Source organism: Aquarana catesbeiana, linkage group LG01, assembly GCF_042186555.1.
Source record: "Aquarana catesbeiana isolate 2022-GZ linkage group LG01, ASM4218655v1, whole genome shotgun sequence".
Lineage (NCBI taxonomy): Eukaryota > Metazoa > Chordata > Amphibia > Anura > Ranidae > Aquarana > Aquarana catesbeiana.
The window spans coordinates 18134743-18158184 of NC_133324.1; the positions used below are offsets into that span (position 1 = coordinate 18134743).

A 23442-nucleotide genomic window follows, 5' to 3' on the forward strand; every position below is an offset into this window, starting at 1 on the left:
TTTACAGCATATAGTATTTTTGTATATTTTTGTATTAAAGTGTCTATTTAGCCTATAAAAGAATTACAGCGAGCCCTATACAGTGCCTTGAAGATGTATTCATACCCCTTGAAATTTTCCACATTTTATCACGCTGCAACCAAAAACATAAATGTATTTTATTGGGATTTTATGTGATAGACCAACACAAAGTGGTACATAATTGTGAAGTGGAAGGAAAATGATAAATGGTTTTCAACATTTTTTACAAATAAATATGTGAAAAGTGTGGTGTGCATTTGTATTCAGCCCCCCTGTACTCTAATACCCCTAACTAAAATCTAGTGGAACCAATTGCCTTCAGAAGTCACCTAATTAGTAAATAGAGTCAACCTGTTTTGTAATTTAATCTCAGTATAAATATAGCTGTTCTGTGAAGCCCTCAGAGGTTTGTTAGAGAACCGTAGTGAACAAACAGCATCATGAAGGCCAAGGAACACACCAGACAGGTCAGGGATAAAGTTGTGGAGAAGTTTAAAGCAGGGTTAGGTTATAATAAATATCCCAAGCTTTGAACATCTCACGGAGCTCTGTTCAATTGATCATCCGAAAATGGAAAGAGTATGGCACAACTGCAAACCTACCAAGACATGGCCGTCCACCTAAACTGACAGGCCGGGCAAGGAGATCATTTATCAGAGAAGCAGCCAAGAGGTCCATGGTAACTCTGGAGGAGCTGCAGAGATCCACAGCTCAGGTGGGAGAATCTGTCCACAGGACAACTATTAGTCGTGTTCTTCACAAATCTGACCTTTATGGAAGAGTGACAAGAAGAAAGACATTGGTGAAAGAAAGTCATAAGAAGTCCCGTTTGCAGTTTGTGAGAAGCCATGTGGAGGACACAGCAAACATGTGGAAGAAGGTGCTCTGGTCAGATGAGACCAAAATTTAACTTTGTGGCCTAAAAACAAAACACTATGTGTGGTGGAAAACTAACACTTCACATCACCCTGAACACACCATCCCCACTGTGAAACATGGTGGTGGCAGCATCATGTGGTGGGGATGATTTTCTTCAGCAGGGACAGGGAAGCTGATCAGAGTTGATGGGAAGATGGATGGAGCAAAATACAATCTTAGAAGAAAACCTGTTAGAGTCTGTAAAAGACTTGAGACTGGGGCGGAGGTTCACCTTCCAGCAGGACAACGACCCTAAATATACAGCCAGAGCTACAATGGAATGGTTTAGATCAAAGCATATTCATGTGTTAGAATGATCCGGTCAAAGTCCAGACTGAAATCCAATTGAGAATCTGTGGCAAGACTTGAAAATTGCTGATCACAGACGCTCTCCATCCAATCTGACAGAGCTTGAGATATTTTGGAAAGAAGAATGGGCAAAAATGTCCCTCTCTAGATGTGCAAAGCTGGTAGAGACATCCCCAAAAAGACTTGCAGATGTAATTGCAGTGAAAGGCGGCTCTACAAAGTTTTGACTCCGGGGGCTGAATACAAATGCCCCCCAGGGCCGTCTTACTGAGCAGTTCACCTGGGGCCCCATCAGAGCCAGACAAATAGAAGTAGCAGTGGGGCAAGGGAGTCAGGCTTAGCGGGCACAGGCAGTCCGGCGGGCAGGACCGCCATCAGGGGGGTACAGAGCCCATTCACTAGTAAGGGCCCGAGCGTCTAGAAGGGCCCGGCTGTCTGGCGGAGATGGGAGAAGGCAGGGGCTGGTGCAGGAGGGCTCCATGGCTGCGCTGGCTTTTGGAATGTGTGTGAGAGTCATTGAGCTGACATCGGGCTCTTTGCTGCCCCCTCTGGTAAATTCCTGCATGTGCACCCCTCATGTGTCCTGCACAAGAGCTGGGACAAGAAACACCACCTAACAAGTAAAGGCTGGTCTACAAGTAGGGGGGGGGTGTTGTGTGTGTGTCTGTGTACATGTGTGTGTGTGTACATGTGTGTTTCTGTGTACATGTGTGTGTGCCTGCATGTGTACATGTGTGTGTGTGTGTGTCTGTTTACGTGTGTGTGTGTGTGCCTGTGTACGTGTGTGTACGTGTGTATGTGTGTGTGTGTCTGTGTACATGTGTGTGTGTGTGTACGTGTGTGTGTGTGTACATGTGTGTGTGTGTGTACGTGTGTGTGTGTGTGTGTCTGTGTACATGTGTGTGTGTGTGTGTGTACGTGTGTGTGTGTGTGTGTGTGTCTGTGTACATGTGTGTGTGTGCCTGTGTACGTGTGTGTGTGTGTGTGCCTGTGTACGTGTGTGTGTGTGTGTGTGCCTGTGTACGTGTGTGTGTGTGTGTCTGTGTACATGTGTGCGTGTGCCTGTGTACGTGTGTGTGTGCCTGTGTACGTGTGTGTGTGTGTGTACGTGTGCCTGTGTACGTGTGTGTGTGTGTGTGTGTGCCTGTGTACGTGTGTGTGTCTGTGTACATGTGTGTGTGTGCCTGTGTACGTGTGTGTGTGTGTGTGTGTGTGTCTGTGTACATGTGTGTGTGTGTGCCTGTGTACGTGTGTGTGTGTGTGTGTACCTGTGTGTGTGTGTGTGTGTGTACGTGTGTGTGTGTGTGTGTGTGCCTGTGTACGTGTGTGTGCCTGTGTACGTTTGTGTGTGTACATGTGTGTGTGTGCCTGTGTACGTGTGTGTGTGTGTACATGTGTGTGTGTGCCTGTGTACGTGTGTGTGTGTACATGTGTGTGTGTGCCTGTGTAGGTGTGTGTGTGTGTGCCTGTGTGTGTGTGTGCCTGTGTACGTGTGTGTGTGTGTGTGTGTACGTGTGTGTGTGTGCCTGTGTACATGTGTGTGTGTGCCTGTGTACGTGTGTGTGTGTGTGCCTGTGTATGTGTGTGTGCCTGTGTACGTGTGTGTGTGTGTGTGTGCCTGTGTATGTGTGTGTGCCTGTGTACGTGTGTGTGTGTGTGTGTGCCTGTGTACGTGTGTGTGCCTGTGTACGTGTGTGTGTGTGTGTGCCTGTGTACGTGTGTGTGTGTGCATGTGTGTCATATATATATATATACACATGTGAGGGGGGGATGAGACCGTACAGGCATTAGGGGGGCTGCGAGGGTACAACTCTCTCAGATTTTTTATACCAAAGACATGTAGCAGAATACATGTTTTCAATTTTTGTAATTTGATATGTTTCATAGCAGAAAGTAGAAAATATTGTACTTTAATTCTTAGGAGTAAGTGCGTAAATTGGGCAGGCTTATAGGGGCCCCATAGCATTACTTTGTCAAGGGGCCCATGATGCTATTAAGATGGCCCTGATGCCCCCCACACTTTTCACATATTCATTTGTAAAATTTCAAGACCATTTATCTTCTTCCACATCACAATTATGAGCCACTTTGTGTTGGTCTATCACATAAAATCCCAATAAAACACATTTACGTTTTTGGTTGTAAGATGACAAAATGTGGAAAATTTCAAGGGGTGTGAATACTTTTTCAAGGCACTGTAAATGATAGCAAAATCTAAAATGATGTACAGTATATAAAGTACATCTGGATTGTCACTCTATACACCTCTGAGCCTGCAGAGGAATTCCTTCCATTGACTCATCTGACTCATCGCCTTGCACATTCTCGGTATCAAAAATCGAATCTTTGTCATCCATAATGTCTCGGCAGCCATAGTATAGTCCTAAATCTTCTGTTTCTGCACCATTCTCTTCCTCCTCATCTTCCTCCTCCTCACTCTCTCTTCTCTGGGCATTGTCCATAGATGAGTCATTATTCCTCCTCGTTGGTCCTACATTGACTTCAGCGTTGTCCTCTGCGGTTCCATCATTGTCCGGGGTTCCTACAATATGGCCTTTCCTTTGTCCCTGTTCTCCTGACATTGATGCTTGGGCTGAGGGTGTAGGATCTGGTTTTCTGCCTATGAATATAACATATATCAGATAAATCATGATTAGTTAGTGGTACTAATACTACAGTCTATTTTTAACATCAGATCTGAAAGAACTATTTGTTGAATATATTAGTCCTCTGAGGCTTAAAGCTGAGCTCCAGTCTGTTGGTCTTTTTGGCCTTTTGGTAGCCTCCTTGCTCTTCTCTAGTAACGATCTAATGCTTGCTAAATCTAGGGGGCTATGAGAGAGAAAAATACTTACTGAATGTAGTACATCCCTTTTAGTAGCTGCAATTAAACTGGGATCCCCCACCCTGCACAGCCAGGAACACCGAAATTTCACAGGCACTCCAGAGTCAGAGAACAGTCTGTCTGCTTTTTGTTATTTATTGAGCGTAATAACTTGGATAGGGATGGGAGGTTATGGGATGCCCATTTGGCTTTCAAAAACAACTTTAGGGACAACATTTCCTATATCCAGTCTATATACCGTATTTATCGGCGTATAATACGCACTTTTTTCCCCTTAAAATCAGGGGAAAATCGCGGGTGCGTGTTATACGCCGATCCCCTGCGATCCCCCGCTGACTGAGCGGAGCGATCGCCAACCGCGATTTGAAAATGGCACCGCTGGCGCCGAAATACACAGGGCCGGTCATCGGGTCTTCTCGGCCACTTTCAGCTTCACTCGAGCGCCGCCCGAACCTAGCCGAGTGTACTCGGCTAGGTTTGGCTAGCTCCGCTCACTGTCACGCCCATCCCGGGCGGGACTACGAGTGGAGCCGAAAGTGGCCGAAAGTCAACGAGAGCCGCCGAGAAGAGCCGAGGACCGGCTCTGTGTATTTCGGCGCCATTTTCAAACTGCAGTGACACTGACATGTCACTGCAGTTTAACTGCAACCTGGGCAAGGCTGCAAAAGGACACAGAAAAGCTTCAGATCGGCACTGGCAAAGGCTGCAAATGGACACTGATAAGGCTGCAAATGACACCAAGGCTGCTGACTGCAAGGCTGCAAATGACACCAAGGCTGCTGACTGCAAGGCTGCAAATGACACCAAGGCTGCTGACTGCAAGGCTGCAAATGACACTGGACAAGCATGCAGATGGACGCTGTGCAAGGCTGCATTGATGGGCATTTAAATGTAAGTTTTTTTCCTTAAAACATTTTTTTCCTTATAATTCCCTCCTAAACTTGGGGTGCGTGTTATACGCCGATAAATACGGTATATATATATATATATATATATATATATATATATATATATATATATATATATATATATATATATATATCTCCTCTTCTTCGCTCCAGCACACAGAACCTAGTTGGAACACTGTGAGTACCTGACAGTCACTCAGTCAGATGAAGCAATGGTCCATTACAGACAGGAACCCAAGGCCCCTTAGGTGTGTAGCAAAATGTCTGTGTCCAGTTTGCATCATTCCTGTGGCTGCTGATCTCAGCAACATCTGGCTGCAACTGCCCTTTTACTAGCTCTCTGGGCTAACTTCTCCTCACAGTCCTCCAGACTGACACTCACCAGCCCACCCGGCTGACTCTCAGGAGATCTCTTAGACATGCTGACCTACTCCTGCTGTCCACTTTCCTTGCTCCCATGCCTAAAGGAAGGGTTTCCTCTGTCTGCTTTGGTAGGAATCTTCCCAGATTAGGGGGCAACCTCGAGGACCACCAACAGCTTCCTCAGCACTCCATCTTCCACCCAACTGCCCCATGCTTATTTATGAGGTGGCCTGCCCCCTGCATGCCCTTTACTGGGTATGGCTGAGGTCCTCATAAATGTTCCAAGCAGCTCCTCTTATCCTCCACCCACTATGTCTAGGACATTCTCTAATGTTCCAGAAAATAGGAGGTGGCACCAGAGAAGCTGCTAGGATGAGTCACCCAGCCCTGAACAAAAGTAACCCTGACCCAGATTACACAGCTCAAGCTTAGCCCTGAGCTAACTATGTTTTGGCTGCCCTAGTAGACCTACACTAACAAACCTAAATTAATTTTAGCCCACTTCTAGAGGGTGCTACACTTACCTTCTTCATCATAAACTTGGCACTCCTCCGTACTACGGACGGGCCTTCTTCACCCTCGTGTACAATGCAAGACTACTTGGCCTGCATTAGGTATAATGATTTTGGTAAAGGGTGGGGTGAAAGGAAAGGGAGAAAGGGAGCGTCATTGAATTGGGCATCCAGAGAAGACGAAACCTGTGGAAGCAAGGAATAAGGCAAGTATTTTGATTCCCTTACACGAAACAAGCTCATTAGAGCCTTATAATGGAAAGGGGAGATACCAAAAGACCGGAATTTAGCTTTAAAGTGAGCCATTCATAAACCCACTCAGTGTAAACCGAGCACATGATAAGGATTACCATCAGTAAAAGCCACATATCAAAATTAGGAGTTAAACTCTAAGGTCAAGGCAGCAAGGTCATTTGCAAATCTTGACTTTTGCTGTAACAGTCAAGCCTGGCCTGTCCCCTTCTGGCTTGCATGTAGGGATGAGTTGTTATACCTGTGTTTGATTCGAGGCAGGTTCGGGAAACCTTACTGAAGTTCGGGTGCAGAATCTGAACCCCACTGAAGGCAATGGGAGCCAAATAAATTGTCAGTAAAGGGAAGTTCCTGGTTTTTACTTCTGTTCGCAAACAAATGGCCTGGGCAGGGCCAGGACAAGGGGTGGGCAGGAGGGATGGCTGCCCTGGGCACTGCGATATCATAAGGGGGGGGTGCTGCAATGACATTGCGGGGGAGGGGATTAGTGTTGCGCTAGGGGGTATGAATTGTTTTAGGAGGGAGAATTTGGGGGGTGCTGGAAGTTGTGATTTGGGGCATTTGTGTTGGGAGGGGCGAAGAGGACTTGTGCTTCTAGAAGGGGGGATTTGGTTGTTTTTTGCTAGAAGAGGTGATATGGTAGAGGGGAGGGGAATATTTTTTTTTTGGGGGGGGGGAGTTGAGCTAGTAAGGATGTTTGGGGGTATTTGTGCTTGAAGTTGAAATTGGGGGGGGGGATTTGTGCTAGGAGGGTGGATGGGGGGGATTTGTGCTGGGAGGGGAGATTTGGATTGGGGGGGATGTTTACTGGGAGGGAAAATTTGAGGGGTAGAGGATTTGTGCTAAGAGGAGTGTTTTTTTTTTGGGGGGGGGGGGGGTCAAATTGTGCGGGGGGAGATTTGCAGAGAGAGGGGATTTAAGCTGGGAGTGGAGATGGGAAGTCAAAATTTTGTGCTGGGAGAGGGTATTTCAGCAGGGGGATTGGATTTGTACTGGGTGAAGGGGGGATTTATGCTTAGGGGGTAAGCATGCAGATTAGTGCTTACATTTTTTTTTGGGGGGGGGATTTTTGCTAACATATAATGCTCATACATTTTGTAGGGGGCGGGGCGCAGTTTGGCACATCTGCCCTGGGCTCTAGATGACCATGTCCCAGCATTGGGCCGGGGATTCCATTCATCCATACCAAACCCTTCTCCAATCATGCAGCCTGACAGACCAGGAAAGGTGAGGGACAGAACCATACTAGGACACATGCTCTCAACATGTAGGGGGATGTACCTTGTAAGGGGAAACCGTTCTGGCAAAACACCTTGTTTCCATGTTGATGAGGACAAGGGCCTCTTCCCCACAACTGTGGTTGTGGGGGGTCTGCAGGCCAGTTTTTTTTTAAATCATTTTTAAAAAGTCCCACAATGTACAGTAAATCCATTGTCACTGTCAATTGTCCAGTGATGCAGATCACTCATCAATCAGGATGAATGGTGCCCAACAGGTCACTAAAAGGAAAATTCCACTCACTGATGGACACTTCTGATGAGGGCAGCCATCAGAAATTTTTACATTAGGCCTGGGCCCCCAAGCCTGACCACCAACATTCCCCAGGGCTTGCCCACGGCCATCCCACCGAATCCGCACACCGGCCACCTCATCTGTACACACTCAGTCCCCCCCTCAATCCTGTATATATGTCAGACCCCTTAATCCTGTATATATGCCAGCGCCCCTCACACCTGTATATATGTCAGACCCACCCCCACCTGTATATATACCAGCCCCCTCATACCTGTATATATGTCAGCTCCACCCCCCCCCACACCTGTATATATGTTAGACCCCCCACACACCTGTATATATGTTAGCCCCCCCCCACACGTGTATATATGTCAGCCCCCCTCAATCCTGTATATATGCCAGCCCCCCTCACACCTGTATATATGCCAGCCCCCCTCACACCTGTATATATGTCAGCCCCCCACAATCCTGTATATATGTCAGCCCCCCCACACCTGTATATATGCCAGCCCCCCTCACACCTGTATATATGCCAGCCCCCCTCAACCTGTATATATGCCAGCCCCCCCACACCTGTATATATGCCAGCCCCCCTCGCACCTGTATATATGTCAGCCCCCCCACACCTGTATATATGTCAGCCCCCCCACGTGTGTGTGTGTGTATATATATATATATATATATATATATATATATATATATATATATATATATATATATATATATATTTATATGTCAGCCCCTCACATACACAAATCTGTAAACCCACAAGCCTCTGGCCCCTCCCTGTACACAAACAGCCCCCCTCCCTTTCCTTCACAGCCCCTACTTGTAAAGGCAATCTTCCTACCTAGTCCCAGCTCATTTTCAGAAAGCTGACATGTTGCTGACACAGAGGAGCACAGTACAGGCAGCTCACACGAGGGGTGCACATGCACATAGTAGCCAGAGGTGGCAGTGAAGAGCTTGATGTCTGAGCAGAAGCTGCAAGATTGTTTCTATAGTGCACAACACAGCTCCCCTTCACCCGCCCTGCCTTCTTTTGGCCCGGGCGAGCCCCTCACAGTTGTATCGGCTGTACCCCTCTGATGGCGGCCCTGCTTCCAGGGGCAGATGTACCAGTGATATCATTGACCAAATATGGCCATTTGGCCATATTTGGTTAGTGATGATGGCTGCTATCCCTGTCCCTGCTGCTTCCACAACAACCATTGACAAAGGAAGCTGTCATATATAGTAGCTGTAGACCAACTTTTACTACAGATGATAGTAGGCTTCCAGCAACAAACTAATAATCTGGACAAACGCCCAAGCAAGCAGTGTGTGCGGATCGACCCAAGAGCTCATCCTCACTTACAAGCCATAACATTGTAGTGGTCTCAATCTGTAACATTGTAGCAGTCACACTCTGCAACATAATGGTCTCCTGCTTACAAAGACGCAGGTATCATCTTCAGATCATAAACAGCGCACCTTAACACGTACCATACAACATGGTAATGTGGTGCTATAGTGTGAAGCCAGCCTGAAAGGAAAGTTTTGATACAAATGAAGGCCACATACAAGCTAAGTTTGCTCCTTTTGATTCTTATGCCGCATACACACGATCGGACTTTCTGGCATACTTGGTCCGGCACACTTTCTGACGGACTTTGTCCGCCAGGTGCGCTGGACTTTAAAACGGACGGACTTGCCCACACGACCGGACTTTCCGACGGGCTAAGTCCGCCCGTCTTTCCGACGGACTTTCGCCGGAGTTACGGCGGACTTTCAGAATGAACGGACTTGCCCACACACGGACAAGTCCGTTCATTTTGAACGTGACTCAGGTGCGACGGGACTAGAAAAGGAAGTCAATCTTGCCGCTTTTATCGGCGAGATTGACACCTTGCGAGCCCCGTCGCGGTGCATACCAGGCCCTTAGGTCTGGTATGGATTTTAAAGGAAAGCCCCTACGCCAAAAAACCGGCGTGGGGTCCCCCCTAAGATCCATACCAGACCCCGATCTGAGCACGCAGCCCGGCCGGTCAGGAAAGGGGGTAGGGACGACCGAGCGCCCCCCCCTCCTGAACCGTACCAGGCCGCATGCCCTCAACATGGGGGGTGGGTGCTTTGGGGGAGGGGGGCGCCCTGCGCCCCCCCCCCCCAAAGCACCTTGTTCCCATGTTGATGAGGACAAGGGCCTCTTCCCGACAACCCTGGCCGTTGGTTGTCGGGGTCTGCGGGCGGGGGGCTTATCGGAATCTGGGAGCCCCCTATAAGAGGGCCCCCAGATCCCGGCCCCCCACCCTATGTGAATGAGTATGGGGTACATGGTACCCCTACCCATTCACCTAGGGAAAAAGTGTCAATAATAAAACACACTACACAGGTTTTTAAAATAATTTATTAAACAGCTGGGGGGGGATCTTCCTCCGGCTTCAGGCATCTTCTTCCGGCTTCGGGGGTCCCTCCGGTTCCTCTTCTCTCGGCGTCCGGTTGGTGCTTCTCCGCTCTCTCCGGCCTCTTCTCCCGGTGTTCCAGTTCTTCAGCCGACTCCTCCGCTGTCTTCAGATAGCTCTCTTGCCAGCGGAGGTCTGGACTTCTGGGTTTCTTGTCTTCTCTTCTCTTCTCCAGATGTTGACACAACGCTCTCTCCGGCTGGACTGCTCTCTGAGGGCTCCGTTGTGACTTATATAGGCGGAGACCCCGCCCCCTATGATGTCACAGTCCCTGGGCATACTGGGACTGGGACGTTTTAGGGGGCGTGGTCACTGGATGATGTTGACCACGCCCCCTAAAACATCACAGTCCCAGCATGCCCAGGGACTGTGACATCATAGGGGGCGGGGTCTCCGCCTATATAAGTCACAACGGAGCCCTCAGAGAGCAGTCCAGCCAGGGAGAGCGTCGTGTCAACATCTGCAGAAGAGAAAAGTAGACAAGAATCCCAGAAGTCCAGACCACCGCTGGCAAGAGAGCTACCTGAAGACAGCGGAGGAGCCGGCCGAAGAACTGGAACACCAGGAGAAGAGGCCGGAGAGAGCGGAGAAGAACCAACCGGACGCCAGGAGAAGATGAACCGGAGGGACCCCCGAAGCCGGAAGAAGACCCCCGAAACCGGAGGAAGTTCCCCCCCCCGGAGCTGTTTAATAAATTATTTTAAAAACCTTTGTAGTGTGTTTTATTATTGACACTTTTTCCCTAGGTGAATGAGTAGGGGTACCATGTACCCCATACTCATTCACATAGGGTGGGGGGCCGGGATCTGGGGGCCCTCTTATAGGGGGCTCCCGGATTCCGATAAGCCCCCCGCCCGCAGACCCCGACAACCAACGGCCAGGGTTGTCGGGAAGAGGCCCTTGTCCTCATCAACATGGGGACAAGGTGCTTTGGGGTGGGGGGGCCGCAGGGTGCCCCCCTCCCCCAAAGCACCCACCCCCCATGTTGAGGGCATGCGGCCTGGTACGGTCCAGGAGGGGGGGGGGCGCTCGCTCGTCCCCACCCCCTTTCCTGACCGGCCAGGCTGCGTGCTCGGATCGGGGTCTGGTATGGATTTTAGGGGGGACCCCACCTGTTTTTCGGTGTAGGGGTTTCCCTTTATAATCCATACCAAACCTAAGGGCGTTGTATGCCCCGCGCTCGCCGCAATAGGAAAATTTGTTTTTCCTATTGCAGCGAGCGCGAAATGCAATACCCTGCCCCCGCGTCGTATCTGGTCCGTTGTACCAGCATACACACGAGCGGGCTTTCCGTCGGACCAGCACACAGACGGAAAGATTTAAAACATGTTTCAAATCTAGGTCCGGCGGGCTTTTAGGAAAAAGTCCGCCGGAAAAGTCCGCCGGAGCCTACATACGGGCGGATTGTCCGGCAGACTCTGGTCCGCTGGACCAAGTATGCCGGAAAGTCCGATCGTGTGTACGCGGCATTACAATGATAAGATGTATGGTAGTTCTCTAAGGTAACATAGAATGGTCATTTTTACATATTCTTTACTACACAACACAAGTTGGGGACATTTCAGGTGACACCAACAAATAATACAAAACTACACTCATAACTTGGCACTTACAGAGTCTGGACAGGCACACAGCCAAGAAAATGGGCGCCATGACTATCCCCAAGTAGAAGTGGCACTTCCATCTTGTCTTCGTCTTCATCCCGCATAGATCATCATCTGCCAGAAACACAGAGGATCTGCTGTCAGTCAAGATTTCACATTGTGGCCCTTAACCTCACGCTCAGGGCCACACGGATCACCAAGAAGCTTCAAACTGGTCCATTTCTCATTGTAAGGTGTATAAATACTGTAGAGTATATGGTGAGGGTATAGACGTGGCTCACCTTGATAAATAAGAACAATTTCTGCTATGAATAGCAAGGGAACAAACAGAAAGTCAGCCACTAGGAAGGCTTCTTCCGTTGCGGTGATGCATCTCATTAGGAGGCTACCTGTCAGGAAATATGAGAAGAGAAAATCAGGTTCATAGGTCAGTGCTGTAACAAGGAAGAATTGAAATGAATGTGAAGCTCTTTTTCTAGGCATGGAAATAACTGGGAAGGTTTAGAGCCGGCTTTCTCAAGCTTTTTTCCAGCTGAGGAACCCTAGAAATAATTTTCTGGTCTTGGCGAACCAGTGCAACACATGATTATATCTACATCTCATGGTACCTTTGTGTGTTCAGTAGGCAAAATAATAAATAATGGGGGTTATTTACTAAAACTAGAGAGCAAAATCTGCTGCAAATCTGCATAGAAACCAATCAGCTTCCAGGTTTTATTATCAAAGCTTAATGGAACAAGCTGAAGTTGGCAGCTGATTGGCTACCATGCACGCATCGCTGGACCGTGGGACAGGTGAGTGTCTGTTTATTAAAAGTCAGCAGCTACACTTTTTGACTCTGAAGTAGCGGAAACTCTGATGGTGGCTTTGATGTAAAGGGGACTCTGATGGGTATTTTTTTGGCCCATGAATATTTAACATACTTTGCTCCACTGGTTGTACAGTGGCATGTGTAGCTTCTAAAGATGAGATTGGTACCCGAGTGTGGTTATTGTCTACACTACTGTATATGTGGGCACCTGACCATTACAGCTATATGGGCTTGCTGGACAACTCATTCCAACATGATGGACTTTAATATGAAGCTGGCCTACAGTACCATTAACAGCCTCCACTCATCTGGGAAGGCTTTCCACAAGAATTGTCTGTGGAAATTTTTGCTCATTTAGCCAACAGAACATTTGTGAGATCAGGTACTGATGTAGGATGAGCAAACCTGCCTCACAATCGACATTCCACTTCATCCCAAAAGTGTTCAGTAGGGTTGAGGCCAGGGCTCTATGCAGGACAGTCAAGTTCCTTGTCTTTAATGGAGTTGGCTTTGTACACAGGGGCACAGTCATACTGGAAAAGAAAATGGTCCCACCAAACTGTTATCACAAGGTTGGAATACACAATTGTCTAAAACATCAATGTTTGCTCATCGTTGCCAATGTAGACAGTGTGGCTCTGTGCTTGATTATATGCACCTGGTTTTGCTATAGGATGTGCAAGCTCATGTAGTTGTGAGGCCGGAGGAGTGAGCACTGACAGGGATTATTATATGATACTCACATTGAACTAGATAACACCAAGCTATCCGGACCATTACAATGAACAGGAAAAGAAGTGTTCCACCAATCAGGCTTCTCCACTCATCTCTGAATTGATAAGCTGCAATAACAAAATAAATAATTAAATGTCATTTTCATCCAAACTGCGCTGACTTCACAAATAAAAGAGGGGTCCCGGGGGTTAGTCTGTAGACACAAACTGAACACCGATCAGGCGTTAGTGCTCAGGAAAGTCAGGGCTCAAGCAAAAACTCGGTGGAAACTGGGTCACCCAAGGGCGCCAAAGCTTGGTGTACTCAGACACTCTACCTGGTAAGGCTTCTATTTTTCCAAGAATTGTGACCTGTGTGACCCTATTTTTTGTTTCAGTGAGGCACAACCTAAGGGTTTTCAAGGCCTTTGCCAATATCATCTTAGCAGCCATGGTGACCTGTGCAAGAACTTTGAACTGCCACTTAGGAAGATCAAAGGTATTCCTGTTAAGAAGTGCCATGGTAGGCTCAGGGGAGAGAGGTCTGAAGAATAGTTTTGAAAGAATCCCAAAGCCTTCAGTCCAGAAGAACTGCACCAGGGGATACGTCCACCAAATGTGGAGATGAGTTCCCGTTTCCCCACAACCCCTAAAACAGGAAGACAGATAAGTAGAAACAATTTAGCAATCTATGCAGGAACCAATCAAGAATCACACAACCCACTTTGTCTTTCCAAAACCTAACTAACTCTGTAAAATTTGAAACAGTAAAAAATTATTAAGCATGTCTGTGTGCTCCATTAACTGGAAGTGTTCCGATGTCAGCTAAATCTGGGTCACAGGAGTGGAGAGTGCACTCCTATTACCCATAGGAGCAGGGGCGTACCAACAGGTTGGCGAAACCAGCGCCAGCGAGGGGCGCAGGCCGAGGGGGGGCGCAAATTGGCAGTGTTCTACTGCTCTTCTAAGTTGTTCTTGTTCATTAAGTTCAGCCAGTGGCATAGCATGGGGGGAGCAGGGGGGGCAGGGGGGGGCCGTGGCACCGGGCGCAACATTGAGGGAGGACGAAATCCCGCACCAGTATGTGTCACTTTGTCTCAATTCTCTGAATTTCCATTAACTGTGTCCCCTGCGATCCGGTTGCCATGTTGCGGCAGCTGGCGCCCTGTGATTGGGCAAATGTGGTCATGTGCTGCGGCAGGGCTGGCCAGTCCTTGAACGCGGGTGGCGCATGCGCAAAGGCTGCTCCTGGAGTCCCACCCGTGCTTCTGCAAGCTGCCGCCGTCTTCTCCTCCACCCTTCCTCCTGACCACGCCGGATCTGAAAGTGCAGTGGGACTTCATCTGGTACTGGGAATCATTCCCTGTCGGCAGTGTGGCATACAGTGATCGATGGAGAACAAAAAAAGGAGGTGAGTGTGTGTGTGTGAGCCTGTGAGGGAGCCATCTCAGATGGGAGCAGCCGCTGGTCATCAGCAGTTAGGGAGAGTCACGCCACGGCCATGCCACGTGTTAATGCCAGCTAGCAAGCACACAGGCAGCATGCCTGTGGGTGGCAATACGGTGGGTGCTGCATTCATGGCAATGGAGTGTGGAATTCATGGCAATGGAGTGGGCTGCATTCATGGCAATATGGTGGGTGTTGCATTCATGGCAATGGAGTGCGGCATTCATGGCAATGGAGTGGGTGCTGCATTTATGGCAATGGAGTGGGTGCTGCATTCATGGCAATGGAGTGGGTGCTGCATTCATGGCAATGGAGTGCGGCATTCATGGCAATGGAGTGGGTGCTGCATTCATGGCAATGGAGTGGGTGCTGCATTCATGGCAATGGAGTGCAGCATTCATGGCAATGGAGTGGGTGCTGCATTCATGGCAATGGAGTGCAGCATTCATGGCAATGGAGTGGGCTGCATTCATGGCAATGGAGTGGGCTGCATTCATGGCAATGGAGTGGGTGTTGCATTCATGGTAATGGAGTGGGTGCTGCATTCATGGCAATGGAGTTGGTGCTGCATTCATGGCAATGGAGTGGGTGCTGCATTCATGGCAATGGAGTGGGTGCTGCATTCATGGCAATACGGTGGGTGCTGCATTCATGGCAATATGGTGGGTGCTGCATTCATGGCAATATGGTGGGTGCTGCATTCATGGCAATACGGTGGGTGCTGCATTCATGGCAATACGGTGAGTGCTGCATTTATGGCAACGGTGGGTGCTGCATTTATGGCACTTATGAGGCTGCAGATGGGCACTGATTAGGCTGCATTGATGGGCACTGACTCTTATTTTGCTTCACAGTTCTTTATTTAAAATGTAAGATTTTTTTCCTGAAACTTCCTTTTTAAAGTGAAGGTGCGTGTTATAAGCCGATAAATATGGTTTATCCAAATAACACGCCCAAGCTCATCTCTTCATCACACACAGCCACAAAGGCAGGAGAGTTCTTGTTGGGCAGTGTATTAGTGCTTGGACGAACACACTTAGACCAAATTTTAATGGTTTAAATAATGTCAGGCAAATTGGTTGGCCCTCAAAATATTTACTATTAGTCTTGAAAATCTAGGGGAATTAGTAAAATCAATGTTGGGTGCTGCTGTCCTGTATGACAATATTACACCATGTGGTGCTTTAGCATTAGTTTAAACAGTACTAAGCTTTATTTAATGATGTGAGTTGTCACTCTTAATGATGGTTTTGTGTGTTATCTATGCATTCAAAAAAGCATTTTGCCTTACCTAGGATTTTTGTGCTGCAAGTGAAGCCTGCAGAAGTGTTTCCTGTACTGTTTACGAAGTGATAGGGGAGTTGTTTAATGACCCAGGTCATTCAAGGGTGCCCAATACCTTGTACGAAGTAGAAAGGTGCGTGCTGTTGAATGGTATTTTTAATGGAAAGATTGCATCAAGTTTAAGCAATTTTAATAGCAATCATTTAATGAAATAATACACTTGATGCAATATTTCAATTAAACATAAGTTTTTTTGTTTTTTTTTTTGTGCCCATTTAACATATATTGGTAATCTGACTGTCTGCAGAGGTGTTTCCTGTACTTTTTTGAAGCCGAGAGGCAAAACAGCGCCTGCAACATGGGACCTAAAAAGCCATCTGGTAGTGCATTTAGGAAGCTGAAAAGAGAAAGAGAAAAAAATATTGCTTTATCTGGAGGTCTTAATAACTGGCTGCACCCAAACGACGAGGGATATGCTAGTGGTTGTAATACAAATGCATCCTTTAACAGAAAAAGAAGCAAGCAACTGTCGGAGCCATGAAGCTGAAAATTGTTTCACAGAACCTATAGGAAATGAATATGATCCCACAGGTCGAAGACTTCGCTGTGGCTTCTTCTTCATGCACATCTACAAAGACAAAGAGCAGTGAGCCTGTAACAGGTTTGAATGACAAAGAACAAGATTCAAATGGCAACTGTAACCAAGTACAACTAAAAGTGATTGCTTATGAAGATCCAGCCAAGTGGCTGGGAATACCTAAGATCTCTGATAGTGTTCGTACACAGCTTGTTGTTGACCATGGCCCTGAAACAATCGATATATCCAAGTTTAAATTTCCAACCTCAGATGATGGAAGACATCTTGACGCCAAATGGTTTTATAAGATTCTTAAAAATGTGTCAGAAGACAATGGATGATCTAAAGATGCTTTTTTTTTGTTTTCCATGTCTACTTTTTCCCAAGAGCCCAAAACTCACAATTTTTTCTGACTTTGACAAAGGTTTTCAGGATTGGAAACACTTAAATCCCTCTCTTCCAATTCATGAAAACTCATCCCATCACAGAGATTGGTACATGACCTGTAAAGACTTTGAAAGGAGATTAAAAGTTGGTCAAACTGTGCCATCACGATGACCTGGAAACAGTCATCTCCCCCCTCAGTTCAATTCTGGAAAAGCCTTGTCAACGCCAGTTTGCCCCTTTATAAAGCCACCTACTTGAGCAGGGGTTTGCCCACAGAAATTTGATAAGGTGTGGTCCTGTTGGCTAGACAATAATGCCACGGCGTCTGATGCGATAACTAAATGAACTAATTAAATTCCTAAATTAACATAATGGTTATAGTATGCTAGCAAGTTGACCCAACCTTTCTTGTCACATTATCCTGTCATTTTAATACAGAGAACAATGTTTCCTGAATTAACCCTCTCCCCCATTGAGGTATAGATAAGCAAGTTTGTATATGTTAAAGGATGTGCCCTGGAGGAGTGGTCTGTTGCCACTTTATAAAACCTAATAAAAAGATTTTGCAAAAAAAAAAAAAAAAAAGGTCAAACTGTGGATGCTGAAATACAAAGGAGAAATGGCGCAATATTTTTAAAGTTGTTGACGTTATTTTGTTTTGTGCCAAAAACAATTTGGCATTTCGTGGAAGCAACTCAAAGGGAATCGCAGTGGAGCCTGAATGCGGTATATTCCCCAGTACCTTGGAATTGTTAAGCCATTATCACCCTCAGCTAGCAGCTCACATGACCTACGTGAGAGAAAGTAAACACGCTGTCAGTTATTTTTCACCAAAAATTCAAAATTAGTTAATTGTGTTAATAGCCAGAAAAGTAAAAGAGGAGATGCTGAAAAAATTGAAAGCAGCAAAATATTTTTCTATCATGTTTGACTGCACCCCAGATAGTGCTCGGATGGAGCAGATGAGTGAAGTTATACTGTTTGTAGACCTCTCGGATGGCCTTTGTCAAATTGAGGAAAGTAGTTTTGATTCTATTAATACAGATGAAAAAAGAGGAAAGGGCCTTTCAAATACTATTTTTTTAAAACTGCAGGCAGAAGGTCTGAAAATCGATAACTGCGGTGGTCAAGGATACGATAACGGAAGCAACATAAGCTCTAAGGAGCAGGGCCCTCTGATTCCTACTGTATCAAATTGTATTGTATTTGTACTGTCTACCCTCAAGTTGTAAAGCGCTACGTAAACTGTTGGCGCTATATAAATACTGTATAATAATAATAATAACATGGTTGGAAAATATAGTGGAGTACAAGCAAGATTATCTCAGGTTAATGAATTGGCAAGATATATACCCTGTGCTGCCCACAGTTTAAATCTTGTTGGCTCCCATGCTGCAAGTGTTTCACCGATGATGTTAACATGCTTTGGAACTGTACAGCAAATCTTCAAATTTTTCAGTGGTTCCACAGGAAGATGGCAAGTTTTAATGCAGAAACTTGAAGTTAGTTTAAAAGGCCACAGTGATACGAGGTGGTCATCCAAACAGAGAGCAATTAGCGCCCTAAAAAAGTCTGTAAAATCATTTTTTTTACGTACTGAGTGACATGACAGATCGCACAATTTATAATGAAGAAACAGCTTTTGGAGCACAAACTTTGATGAGACAAATAGACTTCAGGTTTCTTTGCCTTCTTCACATATGGGAAAGAATACTGTGTTGCATTGACAAGGTCAACCAGTCTCTTCAAAGCAAGGCTATTTCTCTTGATGTAGCAAACAAAATGTTAAAGGGTCTCACAGAATAATTGCAGAAAATGCGAGATTATGGAACAGAACCAGGCATAACGTTTGCCAAAGAGAAATCCTCAGAAATGGAATTAGAAGGCGACCTTTCGAACGTGAGGGTGAAGAAAGTGAAATTGTTTCATGACAGTGCTTCTGAGAAAGACCCCTATCTTTCCCCTGAACAAAGCTTTAGAAGAGAAATAAATACAGTATATGACAGAATTTTAACCGAAATGAAGTCACGATATGAGGCCATGTCAGCTATATCTTCAGAATTTTTAAAACATGTTTCAAATCTAAGTCCGTCCAACTTTTGAGAAAACAAAGTCCGCTGGAGCCCACACACGTTCGAATTGTCTGACGAAATCCCGTCCGCCGGGCAAAGTCTGCCGTAAAGTCTGCTCGTGTGTACGCAGCATAAGAGGCCAGCCACTCTCACCTGGCTGTTTCTATAACCTCTCCTCTAAGCATGGCCCCACCCCAGGCCCTATCAGGGAACCCTATATTAACCTGTGCACTGCAAGCCAGCAGTGCTGATCAACCATTGTGTATTCATTGTGTGTTTGGCTTCCTGTTTCCTGCTTGCCGTGTGCTCTTCGTTAGTCTCTGTTATCGACCTTGGCGTGTTCTCGACCATTCCTGACTGCTCGTGACCCTGACCTTTTGGCGTGTCCCCGACTATCCCTGTTTGCCTGTGACCCTGAACCTTTGGCGTGTACTCTGTTGTTCCTGTCTGCTAGTCGCTCTGACCTCTGCCTTATCCCTTTACTATCCTTGTTGTTCCAGCCTGCTACTTCCTTCTCCTGTAGTCTACCTTGAGCTGTGAGACCCTAGGGGCCGCGACCTGGAGCCAGACTGCAGCGCAGTCCATCCTCACCACTAGAGGCTCTGGTGAACACCTGCTGGCTCTTAGACTCCGCGCCCTGGGGAATCTATGCTCTAGCTCCCAGTGGGATCTGTGTTAGTGATTCAGTAGACCTGCTTCCTGAACCTCCCTGGGTACTATCCGCAGCAGTCAGTCCTAGGGTCCACTATCTTAGTGGTGCACTTCCGACTCCTACGGAGTGCATCTGTCACCTGGTCTCAGGTGACCTGACAACCTATTAAGGTGTATAAGGTTTTATAGTTCTTCTGAATGTGATACCACTTGTTTATCCTAAATCTCATCTGACTACTATGTTTATATGCATATCTCTTTTCAAAAGTCAAAACAATTGAAAAGGGGCTGTTGAAAAGGGACTGTATAGCCTAAACATTATCTTTAATGGATATGCAGACAATTAACTAACTCTTTAATGAAGGGGGGTGCCGGGGGGGGGCGCCGATACAGATTCTCGCCAAGGGCGCTGGAGACCCTAGGTACGCCTCTGCATAGGAGAAGTATAGCCACAAGAGCTTTGGCCATATTCCTTTAAATAGGTATAAAATTTGTCCCAGCTTTGTTTCCCTCTTGGCAGTTTTGGGTTGTGTGTGGCAAATAGTATTGAGCTCTGCCATACCTGTGCCACAATCATAGGGGGTGAAAAGGAAAAAAGCACTGGAAAGCCACAGGCAGGTTGTGTTTCAAGTTTGGTGAGTATCTATTTTGCTTGTACATTGTCTGTCATCCTGCATACGAGGACCTGCAAGTTTCCAAAATAAGTCTCTGTTTTTAATGCATGCTTTGTTAATGAGAACTCAGAAAATAGTTGAGATTCTCTAGACTAGGGTTGATTCGAGCTCACCTCCATCCCTGACCTCTCACCCAAGCCTTCCCAAAACTCCACTTCCCCATACCCCTTAGGAAAAAAACACACTACTCGTAAGTGGAGTTAAATTTCTTAATCAGCCTTTTATTAAAGATAAGCTTTTTTTAAAAAACAAAATATAACAATAAATGTCTCAATCCAGACAACAATGGCTTGAGGTACGTGATGGCACCATAAAGCCAAAACTTTGTGTCTGTGGCACCAGATAGCTTTGTGACCCCAGCCGCCAAGTCCTTGGGGACTAACCCAGTTGACCACTCACCGGTCCACTACCCGATCACTACGCATTAAATTGTACCAACTAGGGGATGCCATACCTCAGATGGGTCCCCACCATTTACCCAATAACCAGATTTAGACCCCCGTCAAGGAGCCCAAACCGCCAAAGAACAACAAATTAAATAATAAACATGACAACTGGAAAACTAAAAACTAAGGGCTGGAAGGAGGGACGTTCATCCAACGATTTCTGTTCTGCAAGTGAACCTAAACCAAGCCTCCCCAGCAACTATAATTACTAATTCCTCACAATCACCCCATCTACTCCACCAATCAGGTAAGTGTCAGTGCTGACCACATAACTTTAAATCAGTTAACTCCTTCTGCCTGGTTCCCCTTCCACCCTGTCATGTATGCCCTCTGATGAATTTGTTCCTTCTCAGCTCCAGGCATACATTTTTCTGGTGTGCTGCCCCTTTTTTGCCTGTGAGGGCAAATGAAGGTATGTAATGAAAAATGGAAAGATTTTTATTGAAAAATGTCTTGATCATGTGGATGAAGTGGGCAGGAGGAACCAGGGAAGACACAATCTAAGCAGATTAATCTTCAGCTTTAAGGCCAGTTATAGAAAAGGCAGGATGCGGCAGGACAAGAAGATAATTTCTTACCGTAATAACACATGGTGAGGAGGGCTGCGCTCTCCAGGACAAAACTACAGAAGTTTCGAGCCTTGGCGATACATTTTTTCAGAGTTATGTAACCTGGAGAGAAAAAAACATTCAGAGTTTATCTAATAGTTTCCTAATTAAGGAACACCATTTGATATATATGTTATAAAAAATCAGGCTGCCATTGCTAAAACTGTTTCTGGACATTTATTTTGCCTGTCTCATCCACTGATTTTAATATTTTCACACAGTGGTGTGTTTAAAGCCCAACTCCAGGAAATTCGATAATTATCCCTTGCATCCACACTGCAAGCCCCCCCCCAGCAGATGGTGCTCACTAATCTCAGTTAGTGGAATGTCCCTTGACGTTACATCCATTGCAGTCTATGGTCCCTGTATCAGTCGTGGTGACTTCAGCACCTTAGATTGCTGGAGCATAGGGGGGAAATGTGCTGTGAGGACCGGTCTAGAAGCATGGAGGAACGAAAGCTCGGGTAAGTAAGCCTACTTTTCCATGCACTGTAGACCTAAATGAGCCGGTAACACTTGTAGCACCACTGCAAGTGTGAAAGAGGTGATGTGCAGAAAAAAGGTGATGTGACCATGTGCTCTTTCTCACAGTGGGTTTCCCACGCCCCAGTGATACTAATGAGCACTCCTTGGACGACCAACTTCCAGGGGGCAATGAAACCACAAACTCTCTGCCTTCCCAGCCCAGGGCCAGGCAGACCCATTCAAGTGATTGCTATCACAAGGGGTTCATAAACCCCTATGTGATAGCATTGGGCAGGTGACAGGTACTCTTTATGTAGACATTAGGGATCTAATAGACCCCAATGTCTACCCTGCCATTCACACCATCTAACTAAGCACAGATCGGCTTGGTTAGATGTGTCCCCTGGCTGTATTGGCCAGGAAAGAGTGCATATGAAACTGGAAGTGACATCACTCCCAGTTTCATTGTTTGCAGATGTGATTGAGGCATGAATTTGCCTCGTCTCACTGTAGAGTCTCTCTGTCCGCCAGCGGAAGTGTTCTGGGTAAGCACTGGACAGCTGCTGCATCACTTTCACTTTGAAGCTGGTCGTCGGCTGTACAAAATATACACAGGCCATTGGCCTGTGATCAGCGGTTCACTCTTTGGACGTACATAGTACGTCCAAAGAGCTGAACTGGTTAAAGCACTTACCAGAGACAAGAGGTGGCAAGAGTAATTTAGGAAGGAGGGGGAGTCAGCCTTCCCTACCTCTGTATTCCTCTTGTTGTCACTGTTATCAAGTAGCTGCATTGGCAGGAAAGAATATTTTTCCTTCATTGGCCTTAATAAGCACCTAGACCATGGTTCTCCAAACTTTCTAAATAAAGGGCCAATTTATTGTCCTTCAGACTTTAGAGGGGCCGGGCTGTAGCCAGCGGGAGTGGAACTTTTCCTGGTCATCAATGGGTGTAAACCACCACATTGGGTATTAGGGGAGGAATCATGTCCTATTGTTGGTATCAATGGGAGGAAGAGTGCCCCATCACTGGTATCATTGGGAGGAAGCGTACCCCATCGCTGGTGTCAGTGGGAGGAATAGTGCCCCATTGTTGGTATCATTGGTAGGAATAGTGCCCAACAGTGGGAGAAATGGTGACCCAGTTTTGATGTCAGTTGGCAGAATAGTGTCTCGTATCAGTTGGAGTAATAGTGCCCCAAGGGCCCAATAAAGGCAGGTAAAGGGCCGCATCTGGCCCCTGGACCGCAGTTTGGAGACCACCGACCTAGATAATGGAAACACGGACTACTGTCTGCAGAGGCCCAGAGAGCAACACACTAAAATAAAAAAAATTCCGATTGTGTGTGGGCTCCATCGGACTTTTTCCGTCGGAATTTCGGACACACAAAGTTTGAGAGCAGGCTATAAAATTTTCCGACAACAAAATCCGATCGATTAAATTTCGATCATGTGTACACAAATCCGACGCACAAAGTGCCACGCATGGTCAAAATAAATTAAGAGACAAAAGCTATTGGCTACTGCCCCGCTTATAGTCCCGACGTACGTGTTTTACGCCACCGAGTTCAGAACCATTGGATTTTCCGACAACTTTGTTCGACCGTGTGTATGCAAGACA

General features: G+C 46.6%; 1 protein-coding gene across 1 annotated transcript; it reads right to left on the reverse strand.

Moving 5' to 3' along the window:
• Positions 1-2255: 2255 nt before the first annotated feature.
• Positions 2256-22442, reverse strand: LOC141130770 (uncharacterized). Its single transcript, XM_073618164.1, has 6 exons — positions 22331-22442; positions 21328-21420; positions 13243-13341; positions 11970-12077; positions 11698-11802; positions 2256-3868 (listed from the first exon to the last, which is right to left on the reverse strand). The coding sequence occupies exons 1-6, from the start codon at positions 22440-22442 to the stop codon at positions 3501-3503; spliced, it is 885 nt and encodes a 294-aa protein (XP_073474265.1). The 3' UTR covers positions 2256-3500.
• Between the last annotated feature and the right edge of the window lie 1000 nt (positions 22443-23442).